Source organism: Streptopelia decaocto (assembly GCF_964273445.1).
Source record: "Streptopelia decaocto genome assembly, chromosome: 7".
In the NCBI taxonomy this organism is placed as follows: domain Eukaryota; kingdom Metazoa; phylum Chordata; class Aves; order Columbiformes; family Columbidae; genus Streptopelia; species Streptopelia decaocto.
In genome coordinates, this window is record NC_138661.1 from 24,631,493 (window position 1) to 24,655,914 (window position 24,422).

The 24,422-nt window shown below is 41.8% G+C and overlaps 1 protein-coding gene across 3 annotated transcripts in view; it reads right to left on the reverse strand.

The window, feature by feature from the left end:
• Window positions 1-3,007: 3,007 nt before the first annotated feature.
• TTLL5 (tubulin tyrosine ligase like 5) overlaps window positions 3,008-24,422 on the reverse strand; it is a 136,361-nt gene continuing 114,946 nt past the window's right edge. For all 3 annotated transcript variants that reach the window (XM_082058450.1, XM_082058448.1, XM_082058449.1), the window contains 3 exons: window positions 20,626-20,846; window positions 13,483-13,568; window positions 3,008-3,561 (listed from right to left, as the gene is read on the reverse strand). In XM_082058450.1, the coding sequence (XP_081914576.1) occupies window positions 3,521-3,561; window positions 13,483-13,568; window positions 20,626-20,846 (348 nt within the window). In that variant the 3' untranslated portion in view covers window positions 3,008-3,520. The remainder of the gene's footprint in view (window positions 3,562-13,482; window positions 13,569-20,625; window positions 20,847-24,422) is intronic.

Here is a 24,422-nt window from a genome sequence, read left to right on the forward strand (position 1 = left end):
CCTACTAGGAAACAAAGACTTTCTGCCACTTTACCAAGACTTTCTGCCACAGCAGGGAAACTGCTATCAGAGATATGTGTGTCAGCCTTCCAGACATCAAAATGAGAAGCATTTCCAACAAACCATGACTGTCCAAAAGCGTATCTAGTCTTGAGAATGTAAATCCGAGTATGTCTCGTTAGCATCCAAGACTAAGTGGTCTATCTAGTGTCACAACATGAGCTCCTGCTGATGGCACTCACACAACTTGTGAGGCTGCTTTAAAGGCCAAGATGAGTGATGTAAAAGCGAATTTAATAATCTGAGTACTGAGTACAACTCAGCTGCTTCTGGAGAGGAGATAAGCTAATATTCCTCTCTGAAATTTTACGTTGTGGTATGTTCATCGTCTAAACAGAGCACACAATGCTTGTATGAACTCTGCATAACCTCAGCCTCCAGGACTCTGATGTGTACCTTACTCCTTTCAAGACTAACAAGCCTGATCCTCTGTCATTGGAACAGGCTTCTTTACTTAGAAGTGATGCAAGCATTACAGAATGTGACAGAAGAGGAGGAGCCCTTGGTTACATTATCCAGTCTCACCACTGCAGTAGATGCTGAATGATTGTTGGGGCTTTCTATTGGTAATTTTATTTTCTCACAGTAAACAAAGGCACTTCTGATGAAATGCATTGATGAATACAGGGAAGTAAATGTTTTAAGAGCAACGACAAACTAATCCCCACTTGAGGAGCATATATGTAACTGTACTCCACTCATGCGCAACTATTATAAATCCAAAATGGTTTGCTATACACCCCTTTCCTCCCTTGTACTAGAAGACACTTCCTGCAAAATGCCTTCTCTGCAAGAGGTGTGGGAAACTGCTCTATGCCTTCCCACTGAACCTCTTAACTGAAGTGCTCTCTGAGAAGCTTTTGAAAAGGGACACACATGGAAGTAGCAGAGCTGCAAAGAGACAAAATACATATGTTATCCTTAAGTACACAGTATCCACCATGCACAAAGGCATACATTGACTCCAGGCTGAGGACTACAGGGAGATGGAAAAAATAAGAGGCTGGATTCACAGGATTTGTTCCTCATTCTCTATTGCACTTGCTAACAGGTAACAGCAGTCTTAGACTGCAACGTGCATCTCTCTGAATATATCAAAAATCAGACAAGATGTCTGATACACTCCTAGTAAGTCATCACAGTTACGGATGGGGTGTTGACTACATCTAACATGCAATGCAAAGAAGAAAATATTCTGGCTACAACTAAGTACAAATCACCCCCCCAAAATGAGTAGGTGGGAGACTGACAAAGCTGACAAAACAATTAACGTATGTTCATAATAAGCCAGTACTAACTGGTGATCTGCCAGACAAAGATGTAAGAATACTGCTTCTGCTGATGATGCTCTGAAGACAATCACCTTTCCTGGAACAACTGTGCATTTAAATCTCTGTTCTCCAAACCTCTCTATAGTTTTCAGTGGTGGCTGTGACAACCTGAACAAAGAAACGAGAGAACAAAAACAGAGATGAGGGTTGTACAAGGATATATATCCTAGTGGTACTCTATCCTGCAAATGAAACCCAGTGGAATAAGGATAATTCAGTTCCCCTGGGAGAAAATAAAGGAATGGAATCTGTTATTTACTGAAGCTAAATCTTACAGCGAAATACTACCTCCAACAGTTCTAGAAAGAAGCTGGAGGCTGTAGCCAATACCACACGTAGCAGAGCAGGCTATGAGAAGACAGGCCCAAGATCTCGAAGCCCACAGCTACTGAGAACGTGCAGAAGATTGAAGTAACAACTTCTGCAACTTAATTTTCAGTAAGCATGATCCAACAACTTGATGCTCCAGTGGAAACATCTACCTCAGAGATCCATGGGTGGAATTAAGTGACTAAAGACAGAAGGGACATGATCTGAAAGTAACTTCACAAGATTTCACCAGTCTCTTGTTCACTGATATGTGATGGTGGCACAGGCAGCAGACTAATGCTGTGGAGTTCTTGAAGAACAGAGATGAAGAATACAGAGAAAATGAACAGGATCATGATTGTCTAGGAAATGAAATATACACCAAGGAACTAAGAAAGGGAACAGCTACATCAGAGCATTTTGGACAAATGAAGTATTCAATGTCTGTTCTATCTGTGAGCGGAACAGAAATAGAAAAATGCATGTTCTGTCCTATGAATTCATGCCTTGAGCAAGTGATAGTAAAGCTAACAGGGTATGAACATAACTACTTCATCTTCTCACAATTTGTCTGGTCTTGAATGACAGAAAATATGCACAATCCAAGAGTAAACATAAACACAATCATTTCAAGAGAAAACACATTCCTCCTCTGACACTGTTCCTTTTGTCAGCCATTTGGGTTGATCATTATCTACCTGACAACACATGAGAATGCTGCCTTAACACTGACTGTACAGGCTAGAAATGACAAGGGAGCTGTGCAATAATATCAAACAGGTTGTTAGAATCCAGTCTCTGAGGGCTCTGATACAAACAACAGGAGATTTTGTACCCTTTGAGAATTACAGTCATACCACTTCCTGCTTGACAAGGCAGAAGTTGCAAAACACTGAGTTTTCCTTTAACCTGGCACCAACAAAGAACCAGAGCTGAAGCTGCTTCCTGTGTATTTAAAGGATGGGTGGATCATCTCTCCAATACATTTTCCAGCTGCTGATGTTATTTTCTAACACAAGCAAATTAATTTTCATAGCATTAGGCAAATTTTAAATGGAGTGCTTCACCAAGCCACCATTGCAACTGATAAGAGCCACCTGTGCCTTAGGGTTCAAGCCTGGGTCTGAAAACATCAGCCAATTTTAAAAGTTTACAAAGCTTAAACAAACAGAAATCAAAATACAAAAATAAGCCACACAGAACATAAGCATCCAGCAGTGAAATATAAAGACAGATTTTAAATCCTGTCCAATATAATGACAGCAAATATTTTGGGGGTGTGAATAACTGAAATTATAACCAAAACAAACAAATGAAATGACTTTATTCAAACCAATGATTTCCACGGCTCTGTGCCAAAATTCAAGATGGCAACCAACATGGATGTCTTCAGATGTATGTTCTAATATTTTTCTCTGCTAATGGTTGCCATACGATGACAGCAGAGACTCTTGGCTCTTACCAGACTAGGACAAACTGAAACAGCTGAGCAAATGAGACTTTATGTTCAAGCTTAGACCTTAGAAAGAACAATACAGACAGCTGAAGGACCTGTGTCTTACAGAAAGATTTCATGGTTAGTGATCAAGAAGAGGTGTGAGGAAGAGACCCCAAGACTCAGCAGCAGAAGCTCTCAGAGGCAGCCATTCACCTCAGCTTGCAGGTGTATCACCAGCTTCTACAGATGTTCAAGCACTCTCCTCAGTGGGTTCTCCCCTCACCAGGATCTCCTCTTCACTCTTTCCTGGGTCTTATGGGAGTGTGATGGTATGAAGTCACTGCTGCCTTTGACCCACGCTTGAAGCAACACCCTGGATTCCTCACCTGGTGTTCAGTGTTAGTCCTTCTCTGCAAGCAGAGGCTGGAAAAAACACAAAGCAAAGATTTTGATGAATCACAAGGGACTTTTTTCGTGGAGAAAAACTGCTGCACTGCTCTGCAAATGTCAGCCATCATCAGAAATCTGAGTCTCCCCATCACACAACTTCTCTCTACAGGAACAGATGAGGTCAAAAATCAGTATGACAAAACCTAACTTAATAAGCTACTGTGTGAAAAAGTATTCTTGGTATTCTTCTCAAGCCCCAGAACACCCTCTTCACCTCTGACTCATTTCTTCACATGCTCCTCCAGTAGCTCTGAATTCTTCCCCCATATGCTTTGTCTCTTCTACGTGCCTTTTACCCATGGGAGTCTACTTCCCCACTCCAAAAGATGCTGAGAACCTTGATGCAGGGGAGATGGGGTTGTGAAAAGGTTGATCATTAAAAGAAACAAAATGAGGATAAGGAAAACATTTTCTTCCCATTGTTATAGAGATAGACTTGAATTCTACATACTGAGACATTTTCCTACTTAGCCATGTTATGGGAAAAAGTCAATGTCATCTGTCCTTAGACAGTACTTTAAAAAGAAAAATCCAAAACACTTGGAAATGTACCAGGTTTATTTTGGACAGTTTGCATCTTACAGCTAACAGCTAATCTAGTAGGTAAAGCTTGTCCTATGTATTTAGCACATCAGCTTGCTCCTAAATGCAAGAGACATTTGTTGAGAGCTGTTTATTAAAAATACTGCTATATTTTTAAAAATACACTCTCCTTGAAAGCCCAGCATAGAGCCAAACATCACACAGTACAGAGGATCTGGAAAGATGTTTAGAAAGCAGGTTTGCCAGCTGTGTCACTGCACACAAAGTTTGGAACCTGAATTAGGAATCAAACTGTCAACGATGTGTATTAAGATAGGATACCAGTCCAGAAAACCTATCCCTTGGCAATATGCTGAAATTAAGGAAACAAAGTGACAGGAAAGAGGCAGCCAACTTCAACCTCATCTTCCTGTTTTGAAGAGACTTTTGGGCCTTCCTTTTCCTACAGAAATGTACAATATAGTTTACCTTTTCTCATAAATGGAATTAAAACCAGTTTGTGTGAGTTCCTCTTGTATGGCTACCTTGAGAACTCAACACAGAGAGGGGCATTCCTATGTCTACAAGCAAATATGTAGGTTCCTACGATGAATGCAGCTCATGGCTAATTTATTAACTTCATAAATACTTATGTATATAATTCTATGAAGTCTTATAATTTCAAAGCTACTGGTGAGCATTCCACCTCCTTCTGGTTGAGTAGGGGAGACAGAAAAAACCCCACATTCCAGATAGCAGCCAACCTTAAGGGTTGATTCTCCCTAGTGATGAGAGTCATTGGAGTGAATCACCACATACAACAGAATGAATCTCCTTTATTCTCTGCCTGCCAGGAGGTGTAAAGTATCTGCCTGTATGTCTGCCTGCATGTTTACATACTACTATGTCATCGATGACTGCACCTCAACACTTTTGTACCTAGAACAGTTACATAGTGGGAAGAAAAGAATTACATCCATTTAATGGGTATGATTCTGAGTCACAAGGAAATCACAGGAATTGTATAAAGTCATTTACGGGATACCTGCACACTAAAATTCAGTGTCATGTAGACTTTCCCAGCACAGATGTGCAGAGTCTGGGTCAGACACCAGCACCTAAACTACTCTGCTTTCAAGCTGCAGGAATGAGACAGAGCAGAGCACTAGGTTAGATGACAGCACTGGGTCAAGGACCCATGCTAACATTTTTTAGAGCTAGTTTGGGCTGTTTCATCATACCCACAGCAAGTCTGTGGCAGAACTGAGAAGCACGTTGAAGCCCCCCAAATCTAGTGTTGAAAACAGGAACTTCCATTCTCCCTGAGAAGCTCTGATAATCCTAGAAATTCAGATTTTTTTATCCTAGAGCTGAGGGAATTTCTAATCCTAGAGTGATGCCCAGCATTCTCTTGATAATATATAGTGCAACTAAGAAAGGCACTAAATGGATAGGGTTTATTTATATCCATCTGCGACTGATGCTAGCAAGCCAGGACAGCTGACAACAGAAGGCCAGCGTGCCCTCCCCCATCTTTTGGGCACAATTTCAAGTTGGCTTGCTGTACTGGGCAGGCACGGGAAAGCAGCATGAAAATTTACTTGAGGAGGGGGTGGTGACACAAACAGCACCCACAACTGTATTTGAGTGAAGTCTCCCCGCCTGAGAAAAATGGTGAGCAGCCTCATTAGCAAGTGGAAAAATAGCAGTAGAAGCCAGCATGAGCCCTCCCACTCCCCATGTTGCAGAGAAGACACGGGGTGGGCTCCCCACCCTTACTGCTAATGCCTTTCTGTACTTGACAGCATTCACTCTGATTTCTCTTGTTCAGCTACCTACTCCCTGGTTTGTTGTGGCTCTCTCTTCTCTGGCTCTTGCCCACATTTCATTTCATAACTCCAGACACTCCTTTTACCCTATTCACACACATTTTGGCTTCTATTTTTAGTCTCAATAAAATAATGCCAGATTAAAACAAAATCCAATTTGGATGGGCAAAGTCATCCTCTCTATAGGTAGCTTAATGCCAAAGGGCCAGATGTGAGACAGAAGTAGCCAAGGCATTATATAACCTCACCCCAGTCTTTGCACACCTGATCTTGAATGACATTTCCAACACAGCAATGAAATGCAGGCAGTTCGCCATCACCCAACTACTGAGAACAAGCAACACTCAGCCTCCAGGCAGACAAAAATGCCAACTGCCTGAAGTCATTACTTATCCTGCTTCAGAGTTTTCTTTGAGCCTGTCAGAAGTGAAGGCTCCTAAAATTCAAACTGGGTTCTAGTTCTTAACCAGGGAAGCCAATTTCTAGAGACTGTCCTTTCTTTTTTTCTCCTGCTTTCCCAGTGGTCCTGAGATTTGGAATGTCATTTCAGTGGCATGAGACCAGTAGCAACAAGAAAAAGCTCCTTCCTTTCATTAAAGAAAGGCAAAAGTTTGACTAGAGGTGTGAGAGGGAGGCTGCTCACACGAGCTAAGGATTAATATAATTTCTCATCATTAGAAGTGAGCACTGACCCTCAGCTCCAGCTGAGAGGCAATGACTGAGTTAGACATTATCATCTTAACATGAACTGAGAAGGGCCTGGAATGCTGCTTTTGGCAGAGCTTTACACTCTGCTGGGATTTAATGAGACTTACAGTTTTCTGGTAACTGGATAAACCTGAACAGAATCATGCCCTGTGGATCATTTGTATCTATTTAAAAGGTATTGGTTAGAGAAATCAATGTTTGCTCATTGCTAGTCATTAGGTAATGGCTCTCTGCTCCTTCAAAGAGCACTAAAAATGGGATAAGGAGGAGGTCTTTTGATGCAGGGTGTTGGGTATCACACTGCAGTTCCCTTTCAGTGACCCACCCAGAGCTTCTCAGCCAGACAGGTGGTTCCGGAAGGATTTCTGTGGAAGAGCTCATCATTACTCCATTGCTGGACTAAGATAAGTACTGAGGTGACATCAAAAGCTGCTCTTTTGCATCATAAGATATCTTGTGCATATGTAGCCAAAGTAGTCTGAGGCAGGGGTTACTCGAGGTGCCCATTTGAAGGTCACCTTTCAAAGTCAACACCACTTGTGCAGTCAGTCACAGCAACAAGAGAGAATAGGAGGGTGGCAAATGAAGACTGGAATTAACAGGATTAGTGGGAGGGAAGAGGTGTACCAGCAATGTGCTGTGCAGAAACCTGAGTGACTTCTTTTCCCAGCTGCTCCTGATGAAGGATTTGGACAGTATGGTGAGACCAGCTGAAATCATAGCCAAGGCTCCTCTTGGGAATGTGGTAACAACATAAAAATAAATACACTGGTGTTCAACAATCTACTGCCGTCTGAGGCTGCTGGGGAGCCTGGCAGAAGCTGAAGAGGCCTGGACAAGGCTGGGCAGCTGGGAATTCCATCCTACTGTAGCAAGTGGCTGAGAGTTTGACACAGGCCATGCACAGTGGCAACAGTACATATCCCATCCCATTCCATCCCATCCCCACTCTTTGTGCTCCAAGAGAGTTGAGAGACACTGGCTGATAAATCTCAGGCATTTTCTTTGTTTATATTTGGCAAACAATCTAATGTTATTGTATGTGTGTTGTTTAAATGTCTGCTGTGTTTACTTGTATTTTTCTTTTTTTTTTTCTTTTTTGCTGATGCAGGACAATTTTGAAGCTTGTACTTTTGCACACCTGCTAAAAGAATCTCTTCTTTCCTTAAGCTTATATGAAAGAGGCTGCACTCCAGGAATAATGTTAATTCAAGCAGTGGATAGAAAACAGCCAGTCACAGCTTAGCAATTCCGACATTAACTCTAATTTCAGGTCTTCAATAACAAGACATACACGACCTTCTTATGAAGGGCCATACAATAATCTTGGATATAAAAAAACCTTCAGAAATACACAGTCTACCTGTAGATCTCCTGTAAAATGAAAAAATCTGGAGTGTGCTAGATGCAGAGAAGAGTAAGCGTAAAATTGCTCTGTACTATCACTAGTTTGCAAGCAAGCTACATTCATTGCTGTGTATCGGACCACACTGCTTGCACATTCACCTTATTTGGATGGTGTTCAGACACTGCTCTCCACCTTACCCTAAAGAAGGAAATCACTAGAAAACTAAGACCAGCAGCCTGCCTCCTACATAGATTAGATCCAAACCAGTTTATTAATCCACATATTCTTCAAGTAGTCTCTCGACAGTTCAGGATCCAGTTTTAAGCCCTTACAGATGATGATACACTTTATTTCAAAGAGTTGCATACCTTCAAGACTTGGCATTCATGCAGATATGGGGGCCAGGTGAATGTCCAAAATAAACAGACAGCTGTGCATCATCCTGCAACTAAGCTCAGATACAGACCTGGAAATCACAGGGAATAAAATCAAGCCTGTACCACCTGGCCCAAGAAATTTCCTCCCTGGCTTCTGAGTTTCAACATTCACCTTTTGTATGAAGTATTCTCAAGAGAACTAGAATACAAATAAATTAGTTCCGGATTCATGCTTTAAACCAGACTAGGTAAAGATCTGCAACTGCGTGAATTAGCAGTCTTTGCTGCTGTCAAACTCAGATAGCATATTACTAACATTTACCTTCCCTAATCAGTAAGTCTAATGCCTTTTCTCTTCTCCCACACACATAGTGGAAAAGCTGTGTGGACACTAGTAATATAAACATTAGCACAATAAAACTGCATCACTGTTAATCAGTCTGAGAATGTGAAAGTCCTGTGAAGTCTGGAGCCAGGCAATGGACTTGCCCAATTTTAATCATGATTCATATTTATTTGTAATCATACAGGTTATTAGCACATTATATTTGTGCCATAGGAAAACAGAACCCCAGAGACATTCTGTCTTCTGAAGCTTTTAAAATAAAAATCTTGCAAGCTCTCAAGAAGTTGGCAGCAAATGAAAGAGAAGCACAAAGACAGAAGACAAATTTCACTCAGTTGCTGTTACCTTTACAAATTAAACTAAATCAAATAAAATCAGCTGGGGTCATCACCTTGTGCATCCACTCCACAACTGCACTTTCAGATTGTTTTTGTCTCCAGGTTCTTGCAGAAATGTAGAAGCTACTTGAGACTATGCTGTTATATTTTCATAAAGTGCCCTTCATCTTCTATTGTCCCCAAAACCTACTCTGTGTTAGCGAAAAAGGAAGAACAGTAAATATAGTAAATTTCTAACTATGAGGTCTTCCACTTAGCTACAGAATTTCCTTGATGTCTCTTGCCAGTTGTTCAAAAGCTAAATTCTGGTGGAAGTATGACCCTTTTTTAGCTAGAACTTCACTTTCTTGAGAAAAAAAATTAATGCACTGTTAGGGAGTGGCTTAAAGATAAAGGACATGAATCCTTGGAGCAGTTGCACGATCAGAGTTTGTTCTAATAAGAGTTGTGTTCTAATGTTTGTTCTAATAAGAGTTGTGTTCTGATAAGTTAATGGTTTGACATGTTATAGGCGCTTAGCATAACCAGGCCTCAGTGCCTCAGTAGGCCTCAGCAGAGACTGCTGATCATGAGGGAACAGCAAGGACACTGTGACCTTGACAAATCTTGTAAACAACTCCAGGGAGGGGGGAGTTGAAAAGGCGCGAAACTCAGGCGGCCAGCTAGCTGCAGGTAGGAGGGTCAAGGCAAATGTAACCTTTGGACTTAAGCCAATCAGCAGGTGACAAGTATGCATAATTACTGTAAGCTCTATAAATATGTGTCGTTAAGAGCAATAAAGGTGAACAATGCGTTATCACTCACACTGGGTTGGCCTAGCTTGTTCCCCCGCCGCTCGCAATGCACTATTCACCTAATGCCACTAGAGAGGAACAGAAAAACCAGCAACATATGGCAAAATATCACCATACATCTTACATTGTTAGTATATACAGTAAAAAAAAAAAAAAAAAGACTGGCCTGTAGATTCCTTTCTTCATCATCTGAACTCATCATATCAAACAAAACCTCATATAGACAACCTGGAACTGAACAACCCATCATATTACTTATCTTAGTGGTTACTCAGCAAGCTATATTCTGAAGAAGACTTGGAAAAGAGAATTGATTTCTTAGTTCCCAGTCACCCTATTTCACTAATACTAACTGAATTGCTAAATTCCATGAAGCAATCAGTGTAATGCGAGGGACCGTCAAAGTAACATAAAATTTAAAAAGCAATTTTTTTCAGAATAACTGACAACCCACTAGCAGCTAGGTGTTCAATTTCAGTGAAAATCATGTCAGAAGCACATTCAATGTTCCATAAAGGTAGTAATTCTTAGTATCTTCTCAGTGACAACCAATGATAGGACAAGGGACAATGGTTACAAACTGGAACACAGGAGGTTCCACTTAAATATGAGAAGAAACTTCTTCACAGTGAGGGTGACAGAGCACTGGAACAGGCTGCCCGAGGGGGTTGTGGAGTCTCCTTCTCTGGAGACATTCAAAACCCACCTGGATGCCTTCCTGTGTAACCTCTTTTAGGTGTTCCTGCTCCGGCGGGGGGATTGGACTAGATGATCTTTTGAGATCCCTTCCAATTCCTAACATTCAGCAACTCTGTGATTTCTTTAATAGAATAAAGCCTGTTAAAACTTCCTGGAACTTTGATAGGAAACTGTCTGTTCAGACACTACAAATAATGCCCAAATGGTAGCTTGCAGATTTAGCTTCCTGTCTGTAAATACTCATGAGAATCTCTGCCTTCTCTCTCATTATGCCAGTGGCACTCAGCTCACACACCACTTCTGCCTCTCCATGAGATGAGGATGTGGTCACAGGGATGAGAGGCTGCCACACTTATTGTAGTGGTGGGTTGTTTCAGAACCCTGAGCTGCTTTGCAGAAATGCTGACTTTTATTCTCCATTTTATTCCATCTCAAGGGATCTGTCCTCAAGAGCTTGAACCCACTGCACAACAGTATCTACAACCAGTATTCTACAGTACTACTGGTGAACTGTTTTCTGAACAATCTGGTTAAAAGTTTCCATACTGCCTGACTTGCTCTTTGAGCATCATACTTACTTTTGGTTAGGTCATTTTTGATACACCTCTGCTGCTTCTCTGCAGACCCCCATAGGTACCCTCAGGCTGTTAGAGAAGGCCTATTCAATCTTCTCAGACATTTTTCAACATTGGTACATTTATACAGAAGTTCTGCGTGGTTCCTTTTTTATCTCTACAACTTTTCACAGCCACCTTTATTTAAATGCTAGCAGTTTATTCTGTAATCTGCTTTATGACTTATGTCTCCAACCCCTCTAGTTGGTATCTAGGGTACTAAATACCTGTGAAACAGTAACCTCAAATAAGCTGCTGACGAGGGAAATCAGGGCCCTAGTGTAAGCAATCAATGGAGAGAGTGAAGAGGAAAACCAGCTGTTCCTGCAGGAAGGACCAGAGTAATTTCTGAGACACACAGACTGGGCACAGCAGCCTCTGATGCATACCAGTGGCTTGGTGCAAAGGTGAAAAAAATATCCTTCCCAAGTTTCCAAGAACAAATGCTTTGCTCTAGTTAGTTCAATCACTGCAATATTTGGCACTGTTCTTGGAGCTATATACCTCTTTGAGCAACAAGGAAGCTTTGAGTGACCCACCCACCAAGGTTCTGCTGGCCTCACCCTAGCCAAACCAGGCTTCTGTCTAAGCCTTCACGCTCTTAGCTAAATGGCACGGTAAACCCTTTGCTTCAGCTTCAGAGAGGATACGTTTAGTACAGTGCTGCTCGCCTTGTCCTACAGAAGGGAACATGAGCTCAGGTTCTCAGTTCTCACTCCTCCCAGAGAATGTGACTACCCTGAACTTTGTAGCAATTATCTAGCCTATATTCTTCCTGCAGCTCTGGCTGTTGCCTTCCGTCATTCATAGTATCAACAATCCTCGCATGTGGTTTGCATAAATATTCACAGAAACGGGGAAGGATAGAAAAATGCTACCTACAGTTATCACAGACATGTAACAACAAGAGTACCCATAGGAGATAGAGAGAAATCTCTTGCAGAGGTTTAAAATTACAGTGTGGCAACTCTGAGAGTGCTCTTAAAACCCCGAAAAAGGCAGAATTGAGCACACAAACATCTGCATCTAAGTCCACTCAGCAAACCAGTTTGGTCAATATATTGAGAACTCAATTTTTACATTTAATTGTAAATTTATGTGTAACCTTCCTTTATATACTGTACTTACTAAGAACTCAACTTGAACCATACAGTAGACCAGAACTTTTGCCTCAATTATACATATACTACCATGTTGACATAATTTTATTTATTTTGATAGTCCCATTATATTCCATTCCTACACCGTCACATTCCAATGTACTGTAGAATTGTTTTTTTGACTATGGCTATTCACCCTATACAATTTCTGGTAGGAAAACTGGAGTTTTTGGCAGATGGTAAAGCGTGGGAGGCAGTTTGGAACCGTACAATAAGTGCACTAGCTGAATGTTTGTGCTAGAGGATCAGCAATAAAATCACTGACATTAATAATGGAAATGTCATCTTTAAGTTTCAGAGCTAAATATCCAAGAGATGAATTAGGTGGTTCACCCTTATGCAAGCTTTTCTTTCAGCTTGTGAAAACACAAAGGTCACTGCATTAGTGATACTGAAGTCATGTTTTCAGGGTTTTCACAGCAAAACAAAAGGTCAGAAACATAATATTTTAAAGCATTCTAGTCCATAAATTCTATTACAGCACCATCACAAATTATTGTGGGCCATGGGTAATATGGTTTCATCAAGACTACACTCTACCTGCTAATAGTGCATTAATTTTGCATCAGTGCAAAATTAATTGGGTCCTCATTTACTGGGACCTTAACAGCAGATAAACTTGTTTGAATCAATTAACCACTAGGGAATGATGAAGATTTGCTTCTGTAAGTCTCAGTCATTTTCCTTTGGGAACTTTCACCTCTGCTGATTAACTTCACTATGCAGCTGATTCACAAGCCTCAACTATGCCTTTCTGAACTACGGGGCTTTTCTGTAACACGGAAGAAAAATGTAAAGAATGTCCTGGCCCATTATTACAGGCCGAGCTTAAACAACAGAGCATCTTTGAGCCAAAGCCTAATGCAAAGAGGAGCCATTTTAGCCAAGTTTTTTTTTTTTCCCAGCTACATTTTTAGGGATCTTCCTCTTCCAACTCTATGAAATGCAGCCTTTGCTCCCTTCTGTTTAGTCTTTTTAATCCCAGGAGAAATAAATTCCCTGCACAGCTGAACTCAGACTGCTACCTAGAAACCACTACATGCAGTACAGGCAGCTGTGTTTCTTCTGCTTGCTGAGAAAGTTTTTTTCCTGCCAGTTCTTGAGAAAGCATCCCAGCATGCCCACCACTGCTTTCCTGATCTTCAGCACTAGCACTTACCTGTGGAATTTGTCCCTGGCTCATAGGATGCAGCACCATGAAGGTTGTTCTGGAATTCATTCAGTTGCTTTTCAGTGGAGGTCACCCTAACAGGTAAAAGCATCAAATCAGACAGAGATAAAAAGAGATATACTAAGGAAGAATAAAAGTCTTAAAGAAAAAATTGAGAATTCTAGTTTACAAAATCTCACTAGCGTTGTATCTATGAAGCTGTGCCTGAACTTGGTATGAAAAAGGCAGAGTAAGACAGGTGAACACTCAAGCCACCAGCAAGACTCCAATGTGCCTAAAACATTTAATTGTCCCATGTCTTGGAAGCTGATTCTGCAGGATAAAGACAACAGTAAATGGTATTGGACCACCAAAGCACAACTCAACTACTAATGCTGTGGTCACCTTATTCCAGTGATTTGAAGTAAAATGATTAAGCGACCTCAGAACAGAAATGCACATGCTGGCAAAACCATGCCACTTTCAAAAGATAAGTTCTTGCATCTTGTCTCAGCAGAGACAGCTCATTTAGGCAAGATTTCTCACTTGTCTTGGAAACTGAGACCCCCAGAATGCATTTCATCTCCCGCAGTCCAGTGCCAGTCCTCAGGCAGATACTTTATGCAAATCCTCCTGCATTTATCTCAACATTTGAGTTCCAGAAAAATTATATTCTGTGGAGTACAACTTCACTTCCTTTAACACTTATAAAGATGTATTACCAAACTGACACCATGCTCTCCTACATAAAAAATAACGGGTCTACTCACAAGGCAAAGTCACACTATACAGCTGCAATGATGTATTCTGTCCTTAAATTCTTTACAACCGATCCATCTGTTCCTGTTTTTTTCTCTCCTCCCTTATCCTTTCTTGCCTTTCTTCCTTCCTGCCCAGCTCTATTCTGATCACTCCAGACTTCTGCATATTCACTTCTGTCTCTCTGCCAGAGTCCTTCTCCTTCACTCATTCAGCTCTGCAGCGTCACACAGTTACTGTGAGCTCTCCCCTAGAAAAGCACCGTAATCTCCAATCCCCACGTGATGCCCTGATGACTAACAGATCCAGACACACGTGTGCAGTTTCTATAGTTTTGTCTTAAACCTTTTGCTTTCAGATTTCAAAGTTAGCAAGTTGCCAGTAATCCAGGTGCTCCTGGCAGCTAAAAGGCCAGTGAGGGACTCCAGTATTTTATCGCAGTTGGATTTTAGTGAAATAAATTGGAGTCCATAGAGAAAAGGAGAGGGATACAGACACATTTGCAAATGCAAGCCCTTACTTCAGTCAGTCATAATCTGAAATGCTGTTGTCAAATGAGGTGCCTGTTTCTATGTTTATTGTCTCTTGGAGAGAATTTTGAATCTGTACTTATGGGTTCTTTTGCTGCTGATACTGCATGGTCCTTCTGGGAGCTGAGAATCAAGATGGATCTTTATGCTTCTTGCGTAGAGATTCCATGCTCATAATTAGCTTGTCCACTTTGTTAATGCAGCACAACTGACAGCCAAATTCAGCTCACCCTTCTGTAGATAGAATGCAAGGCTAGTGCCAGCAAGTACAACAACAAAAACCCAAAACAGGGAATAGTCACACTTCTACCTTAAGTGTGGTTTATGTTTAGAAAATATCTTTCTACAGACTTGCCCTTCTCCTTTTCTTCCTACCCACAGTGTACCTTGATTCTTGCTTTTTCAACTGTCACCTCCACTCAGTTCTTTCTCAGATCTGCTTCCGGGTCGTGGATCTCCCATCAGACTAAGTTGGCTCCTCAAGTTCTCTCTGCTGTCCTGATGGAAGCTCCAGTGCCAGAACATATTCACTGCTTAAACTGAGTTAATCCCTTTCCACTTTCTTCCTTGGGCTGGCTGAAACCCTTTCTCAGGTTCCTGCTTTTAATGTCTGTGTTGTTTTTGCTTGTACTTCACCACTGCAATCCATTATGTCCTCCATTTCTTCTTCTTCAATACTAAAAAGAACCCAAAGAACTCTCACTCTGTCCCCTCCACTTAAGAATCTGCCATTGCCCTTTTCCTTCTATTATACAGCTAACCCCTCATTGAAACTGATACTGACTTCCTTCATTTAGGCATTAAACCAGCCCTAAACTGCCCAGCCTTGGACTGCAAAACTGGAGGATGCTCTTGTTCCACAGGTGACAAAGAAATCCTTTCTTGACTAAATTCTTGAACAGATGCTATGAATGCATCTAATGGTCCAGAGGGGGTAGAAATGATGCTAACAAATTCAAATCACAAAAAGCCCAGGTTTGACAAGAGGACAGGAACAGATGTGAAAACCCCAGAGCCAGGGAGGCTTGTTCCTCTTTGTTGCTCTTGGACAGGGTAGCTCCGTGTGTGTATCTGCGTGTATGATCTGGGGCTAGCCAAAGGCTAAGAGCTACAGGCCTAGTGAGCCCAGCTGTGTCAGGGTGTTAAATCAAGGCATGTCTCTCAGATGCACTGCTTTTGCTGCCAAAAATGTCTAAGGGTCAGGCAGCTTGATTAACCCAGACGCTCAGGAGCTAAAAAAACAAGTGTGCTGCAGGACAGCAGTAGCAATAAAGTGAAAGGGGTTGCAGTAACTGTTACATGCTTGCTCTCCTGCTGCTCGTCCTCTTTTCAGCGGGCACTCGGTTTGTATGCGTGATGTACTCAGCTCACTTAGGATGCTTCACACATGCTTGTGAATAAGCACATATGGACAAGACAGGATACAAACCAGAATGATCGTGTTTTACAGGGCTTGCTCTGTGACCATCAATCTACTTTTGGCACATTTGTCAGGCTTGGCCAGCCTGTCCTAGAACAGCTGGCTAGTGCCATATCCAACTGTAGTCAGGACTCCACCCCACCGTGGGATGGATTTCCTGAACCCTGCAGAAATGTATCACCTCTACCCTATTTATGTACTGGTTACAATGAAGCAGAACTTTGGCTCTTCTGCTGCTGGCACCATGCAACACAAATATACAAAAGAAGAACAAGGTAGAAACATTTTGTGCTGTGGTGCTAGGACTTGAGGGAAGTACTTGTTTCAACAGACTTCCCAAGAAGAGTTGTTGGGAACGACATTTACACATAAGTTCAGTACAAGAAATTATGCCATGTTGATCAACACCCCCAATAGTTTGTTATGTTCCAGTCTATTGCTGGTAAACTCAGTGATCCTCCTGGGTTCTCTCTCTCCCTGGTAACATTTTGAACTATATGCTCCTCTCTACCTGGCATTTCCTCTCTTTATAACCAGTGGTCTATTATTGACAGCTGAATTTTTCTGAGATCTTTTCTTTGACAGATAGTTCTGTTCACAGGCTGTTCAAGGCCTTACTTGATGCTGTCATAGTTAGAGAGCAGGTTTCGGTAAAGTTACTATAGGAATGATAGCGCAGAAATTTGTATTTATTGTGACTTAGTAATTCCTAAAGGCAGAAACATTTTCTGTCTACCACTTGTACCAGTTCACTCTGGGTTCTGACTGTGGAGCTAATATATTTTTCTACTTTGCATGCTGTCATCTGTAACGTGAAGACTCAATACACCAAAAGCTGCCAATACCTTACCAATTGCTCTCAGCTATCAGCAGGTTTGTTCGTGGTTCACAGACCTGCCAATAGCAGCAGCAACATAAGCAGTAGCAAGGACCCAGTCTGACTCTTGGAAAGAGCGAGCTTGTTGGCCTACCTGTTCTTTCTACTTGTGATAAGAGCACAGTTACTTAAAAGTAGAGAGCCCCATAAGACTATTTTATGGTCAGTGTAGAGCTGCGTATTAAACCATTTATCCCAGTTAGTCTTTTTCCAAACCTTAATATGGGCCCCAGTTGTCTGCTCTGTCAGCTTAAGCGAGGAGTCTGCCTTAGACACAATCCATTATAAAGTCAACCTACCACCTTTTACAAGTTGAGAAACTGAGAAAACAAGAGAAGCCAGGAACTGAAAAGACAAGACTGAATTGTCTGCTCTTCCATTACTTTTTTCCTTTGTGTTTTAACCAGGGAAGTGTCCAAGTTACTAGATAGTTTTTGAATTAGTCAGTACTGTCCATCTTTAGCATCTCGTTTCTTTGTAGCTGTGTTTTCTACTTCTTCCTCTTCTGCAAGCCATGTGTGCCGGCTGGGAGAGAATTGATAAGGCATGCAAGGAAGAGACAGGTCAAAGAGACAAAGTTGATTTCAGTTTGTCTTCACAGTCCAATCTCTGGAGAAATTCTACAAACAACTTTAAAAAGATGTTCCTTATTAAGATGTGAAACAAAAGCCACGTGGTGCAAGAGCAGACAGAGAAATACGGTCCGGCTTACTGAAACATATGGAGAAAAAAAAAAAAGCAACAAAACACAGGAGCTTTAACAACAGAATGGGATTAGTTTCATTGAGTCTTGAGGAAATAGTATATAGCACTGAGATCTTTTTTTTGAGGAAAGAGGTCAGGAAAACAGCCAACAAGTATTAGGGAGTGAAAGTGGGCAGCAAATCAAAAGTGACCTGACTGAGAAATGAAGTGGCCCAAAAGTCAAATTTAGATCAGACATTATGGAGAGGGATATTTGCCATGTCCTAACCTAAGGGTATGGTAGTCCCACACTGGAAAAGCACAGTTCTGAGTGCCACAAGGCAAGCACTCTGACAAACTGAAGAAAATACAGTAAATTGAAGACAATTAAGGACTTGGTAGGTGTAACTACTATCTGAGTTTAACAAAGCCTCAACAAGTCTAAGCAACATTAGGAAACCCCAAGAAGTAGAAGGATATTCAAAAGATGGAAAGTATTTGCAAGGGAAGGTGTTTAGGGTGGTTCAGGGAGGAGGAACAAGATACAACAGGATGAAACAAAGGAAAAATTCAGATAAACTTTCTGATAATAAGGTTGTCTAGATTCTTGAATAGTCTTGTATAGCACATGGTGGGGTTTCTGCCACTGGAGTTTTTTGAAAGCAGACTACACACAGTGTGAGAGAATACTTTGTACAGAATAACCAGGGACTGTAAAGAGCAGGCTGGAGCATGCAAGACATCTTTTTCTTCTCTAATCTATATTCCTTTGACACAGAGGCTTCTCTCCGTTCCCTCTCCTCTGTGGATGCATCTCTGGTCTTTTCCTGACAACAATGAATGGATTAAATCAGACTGAAACGCAGCAGTTTTAAAATTATCAGCTCCCAGTATGCTGGAAATATAGCTGGGCACTGCTGTTTTCCATGTAAGTGAAAAAATGTTACTGCAAGATCCCATGAATGGCAAGAATGGGTTTGGAGCCTTGTGCTGGAGACAACCTGGAAAGTATTTCCGGAGGCAACTTGGAGGCAAATGGAGGCAACTTGGAAAGTATTTCCGGAGTGGCTCCTTGCAGCCTTCAATACTTGGATTAGTTTTCTGAAATTCTGAAGGAATCTTTTGCTTTTTTTCCCCCTTCTGTGCATTTTTGGTGCTGAACTTTTTCCGGTTTTCCCACACTCCTGCCTGTCACAGAGCAGAAACCACAAAAATGCAGCAAAGTAAAGTCTGTCCAAGGAGCTGCAATTCCATCTCACAAGGATAAACATTTCCTCTGCCAAGAAGTGAGCACAGCACACCGGCATCTTCAAATACACATCCCTGCTGCCTGGCAGAGAAACCCACTGTCATAGCCTGTCACCTGTACTAACATGAGCTACCCAACGTAAAAGAAATCAGAACGCAAACCCACCAGCATATACCTGCCAGACCTGATGCTCACATCTGCTTTTACCGAGTTGACAAAGTCCACTACATCTTGTTTTCTTTTTAAATAGTTTTGGGAGATTAATTCAGTGTGCTATCTCTTAAGACAGTGAGAGTACAGGCAAGAAATACACAAGCTTCCCCAAAGCAGACCTTTCCAAGCTCCTCAAATAAGCCTTGCAGTTCCAGATTTGATCCACACACACTGACAGTGCCCTGGCATCTTCATAAGGTAATCTTTCATCAGTAATCTTTTACTAAAACTTCTCTCTTTAAACAGGAAGGGAACACAGAATCAGGAAACCTCACAGGAACCTGCTCTGAAAGCTTTACAACTCTTCTGGCTGTAGAGGAAGTATAAGGGAGGAAGTTATAAATGCAATTTTTGCCCTTCAGGGATGAAACAAGTCTGAGGATGTATGAGGAAAAGCCTGATGAAGGATTTAGTCTAAAGCAGTTCTGTTGTTTAAGAGGAGATAAATAGAGAGCTGAGGAAGCTATCAAGAAAGACAGAGGACAAAAAGAAAATCCAGGATTCTTGTTTACATTCTCTCATAATGCACAAAAGAGAAAACACCAAGAAATAGAAAGGAAGGAAACGAACAATCAGTAAGCAAAATCTCATGGTGATTTTTTTGGTAAAGATAACACATGCCAAATCCATATACGTTAGAATGGCAAGCATTATGTAAATAAAAGCTTAGTAAAAGTTAAAAGAAAGATTTATATGGATAATGAGGAAAGCTATCGCTACATTAGGCACAATATAAACGCTTTAAGTGAAATAAACACTTGTGCTTGAAGGCTTAAGTCAATCATTGTGCGTTAATTTTATGGGGAAAGTTGGCTCAAGGGCAGATTAGCTTGTTAAGCATATTGTTGGGGTTTTTTTTTGCTGTTTTGTTTGGTTTTGGCAGCCTCTTCTGACTCACCAGATTCTAGACCCCATCAAAGTTTAAACATGGAGGGAGTGACTCAGGTGCTTAAGCACAGATGTCTAGTACCATACTTGGTACTCTCGGGTTATCTGAGACATCTGCATAGGACTGGCAGATAAAACACAAGATCTGCAGAAGACTTGTGCTCATCTGGAGCAGCAGCTAGAGGTCAGGTAGAATAGCCCTAGGAATCTAAAATGCCACTAGCAACCTGTATTTAGGTAACTGAATCTCACCCTGCATCAGATACTTCTCTTATTCAACTGGGCATTTCCTATGTCCTTATGTTTGTATGATGTTACAGTATTACCTACCTTACCATTGTGAAACGTGAAAATACAACATAGTGCACATGTATTGCAGCACACACAGCTCAGGTTATTCTGAGATTTCTCTTGGACAGCAGAGTCAAAAAGATCTATGCCAGGGTCGCACATATACAGGTTTTTCTCCAATATTCCCTCTTGGGAAGCCAGTGCCAACTCCCTGTTGTAGACGGGAAGAGATAAAACTTACTTGGAAATCCTCTGGGCTGCAGCCTTGCTGACCACTGTCTGCCTGCGGTTTGCAGGAGGCTTTGGAACCAGCTGAGGAGACATACTCTGGAATGGCATCACTTTGTGCACACTGGCTCCCTTCTGGATACTAGAAATGGCACTTGATGTCTTGCAGGCATCAGAGCCAGCTGGCATAGATATATGGCTGGTGCTGGACTGTGAGTAGTTGGCAAAGAGAGCCTGGTAAAAACAACAACAAAAAAGAAAAAAAACACATAGTAGTTGGTAATTACCTCTCTGAATATTGCTGAGGGAGCTGATGGAGGTAGGTGACATTTTTGTTAGGGATAATATATGCCTGGTTAAAGCAACTACAGGGCTCCAGGGATGGTCCCATGCATAGAAAGAAGTGTTAAGTGGTCAAGTCAATGAAGTAGTTTTTAGAGATTAATTTGATATCCTTGGAAGCTGGGACTAACTTCTAGGAAGGCAGACAAACTCATTACTGCCACAGAATGATACTATTCTGGACTAAAGAACAAAAGATCCTATCCTTAATCTAACCTTGCAGTGGGCTCCCACCCACAAAGAAATATACATTTTATTGTTTTGTCTTTCTGCATTTATCTTGCTAAATTACTCTTTGTGCAGGAGGTGAGATTGAGACAGTTCTAGGAAAGAAAAAGGTTATGGGGAAGATGTTACAATGCCAGTTCTTCCGTCTAACCCTGTAGGTGCTTAGAATAACAGAAAGGCTCTAGGGTACCATCTCTGAAAAAGGGACTTCAGGTCAGCAGCTGACAAAAAGGAAATCCCCAGTCATACCAGTGAACAGAAAATATTTCTGTTCCTATAGCTGGTGGGAGAGTAAGTACATTGGAGATTTGTCAAACGGAACAAAATAATCTGCATGTTGTGAGACACCGCAGAACTGAGCTATGGGCTTGCAAAGCAAGGGAGTGGGGAACGGTTCCCTGTGGGAGCTCTGCAAACTGCTCTGCTCTTTCCAGAAAGGAGGAACCTGCTGGAGTTCCGCCTTGTCTTTCCTCAAAGTCAGTCAGATTCCCAGGGCAAAGAGGCAATACTGTAACCGTGTAGTGTGGCAGCTAGAGGTCAGCGATAGGAGATGAGGGGAATAGCTGAGCACTCGCCAGTCACCTCAGCGTGACCCTGGGAGCACTGCCCTTCACTGCGTTTGTCCTCAGTTTCTTCCCTGGTGAGAAGCACACAAAGCCACAGCAAGTGGGCTCTAGGCTCCAGAGAAAACCGCAGTCTGAGGGCTGGCTGTGCCTCAGCGCACCCACAGGAAAAGCCCCTCTCCCCCGCAATTCTCTGGCAAGTGGCAGTGCTGTGTGGGAAGGCGCTTCTGAAAGGCAGAGCTCGAGGGAGAAAAGGAAGCACAGGAGCCAAAACAGGCCCATTTCCTAACTGGAGCTCACTGACAAGATGCTCTTGAGCTCCCAGTCCTTCTTAACCTCTCCCTTCCCTGAAGCTCTGCCTTCATCACAGCTTTCAGATTTTGTATACAAGTGCAGAAGTCTTGCAAATAGCAGTCACACTCCACCTTCCCGCACCAAAACAAAATTAAATGGAACTTGGTTTAGTCTCTTGCATCTTAAGAGTTTGACTGCACCCCCTTCTTATTCAGGGGTAACATTTCATCGTGCTCGGTTTGATATTCTGTATATTTCCTGTAAGTTCCTTTCCTTCATATTAAAATCACTGAGATCCTGTAGTCCATAAAGTGTACAGTCTCAACCCCTTCCCTGTGTTAACATGGCATTGGAAAGGAGGTCCATAACTGAAGAAAAAGCAAAACCTGCTTAAAGAGAGGTCATAGATATTTTTCTTGGGGGGTAATGGACTTCCAAAAAGGCCTTTGTCTCCATGCTGTGCTGATATTCTGGCTGCCTTCCAGGCAAGGATGGGGAGACTGGAAGCTGACATGGACCGTGGCTTCTGGATTCAGCTACAAAGCATACTGCCCTGCTGTGAACTCCATGGGGACAGGACAGGAAACCAGGAGAAGCTACTGTGCAAATAAAGAGGGCAGCTGGGGAGAGCAGAGCCTGACCACACAAAGGAAGAGTTCAGAAGAGATTTCAGCACACCCAAGAAGGAGGAGACAGACCTCATCACTCAGGATTTTGAAGGTCTAGGGAGAGCAGCAGCCTAGACAAACCCTGATATAGGCAGTCTTGAAGCAGGTAGCAACCTACAACTATTGCTGCTGCACGTAAAAAACTTGGAACCACACTTCACAGGATGGCAGGTTTAGCTTAATGTTGAGGAGACATTTGCTTCCCTGGCAAGATCTAAGGGCTACAAATCTGAAAAATACTTAAAACACTATGAGATTTTTAAGCTAAAAATCATATAAAGCATTAGTGAGTGAATTCTCCTGCATAATTCTCTGGGGAGGTAGGACAACATTAATCCTGTCTTGCACATGAAGAATGTTAGTGCTGACAGAGAAAGTGATTCTCCCTAAGCCAGAGGCTGAAGCAATATCAAAAGCCAGGTTGAGAGCTCAGAGAAGATCCTGACTCCCAACCCAATATCTGCCTCATTACATCACACCTCTCCTTGGTTCCACATCTACACATGAGCAATGTACACAAAGTGTTACCGGTACAAAAATAGAAGTTTTTCATTAGAAAATCTCAAGATGTACAGCTTGTCAATAAGTACGATGCACATCTAAGAGTATCAGCCAGCAGTAGCTGAGCTTGAGGTGCTCATGATTAAAAGCAGGGAGGTACTGTAGTACTTTGAAAAAAACCAGATACATTAATGATCTTTGAAAACAGAAAGAATGTTCCTGGCACTTACCATCCCTCTATTTAACACCCATCCTAGCACAGTAGCAGAACAAATGTTGCAAGCAAAAACATGTTCATTCTGTGACCAGAGGAGGTAATGAAGCTCATTTCCTGTGAATCTGTCTTGAGGCTGAGTCTTAAAGTATCTAACATAAAGTCTGCCCCAAATAATGCCTCCCTCCGTGGGTTTGGGGCATTCTTGGGTTGATTTTCTGCTGTCTAATCTGAAGTGGCCTCATGCTGCAGCCTTTGCCTTAATGGGAACAGTTGTTGGATATATACCCCTCTGTTTTCATGAAATACATATGAAACACAGCTTTGAAATTTCTATCTCATAGTCATTCAGTTTAAATTGGATAAGCAGGTCTGAAAACGCTGAAACTCAGCAGCATATGAGAACTGATAGACAGATGCACACACACGCGTATTGCATAAAGATCTGTGCAGCCAGTTCCAAATCACTAGTGCTGGAAACGGAAATGTTTAAAAGCAGTAAACAGTTACAAGGATTTAAGTTAATTTTTTTTTTTTTTAAGGCAAACTCAAAGTAGAACCCACCACTTTTAGAAAAGCAACTGCATTTCAGATAACACTGGAAAGATACAGAGAATTTAAAAGGGTTGGAAAACCTTTGGAGTCACATAAATTGTTTAGTTGAGATTCTTTTGAACACATATTAATGCATTCACTTAAACCAGTTTGGATGCAACTATCAGTTGAGTTGAAAATTCACAAAGTGGTGATGAAGAACAGGCTCAAAATGTACTAATAACTGCCATGGAATTAAACTGCAGTAAGAGGAGAATCTTGGGGTCATCAAGAAATTTAAAGAAGAGGAGCAAATTCATGGCATACACAGACTGTCCTGAAGCGTGTCTTCCTTGGTAAATTCTTCAGAACGAGACTAAAATATACTAAAATAAGTTGACTTGGTGCTTTCTCCTTTGTCTCTCTTTTGGTACTGGGAACTCTCTAGGGCATGGATTGTGCCGTA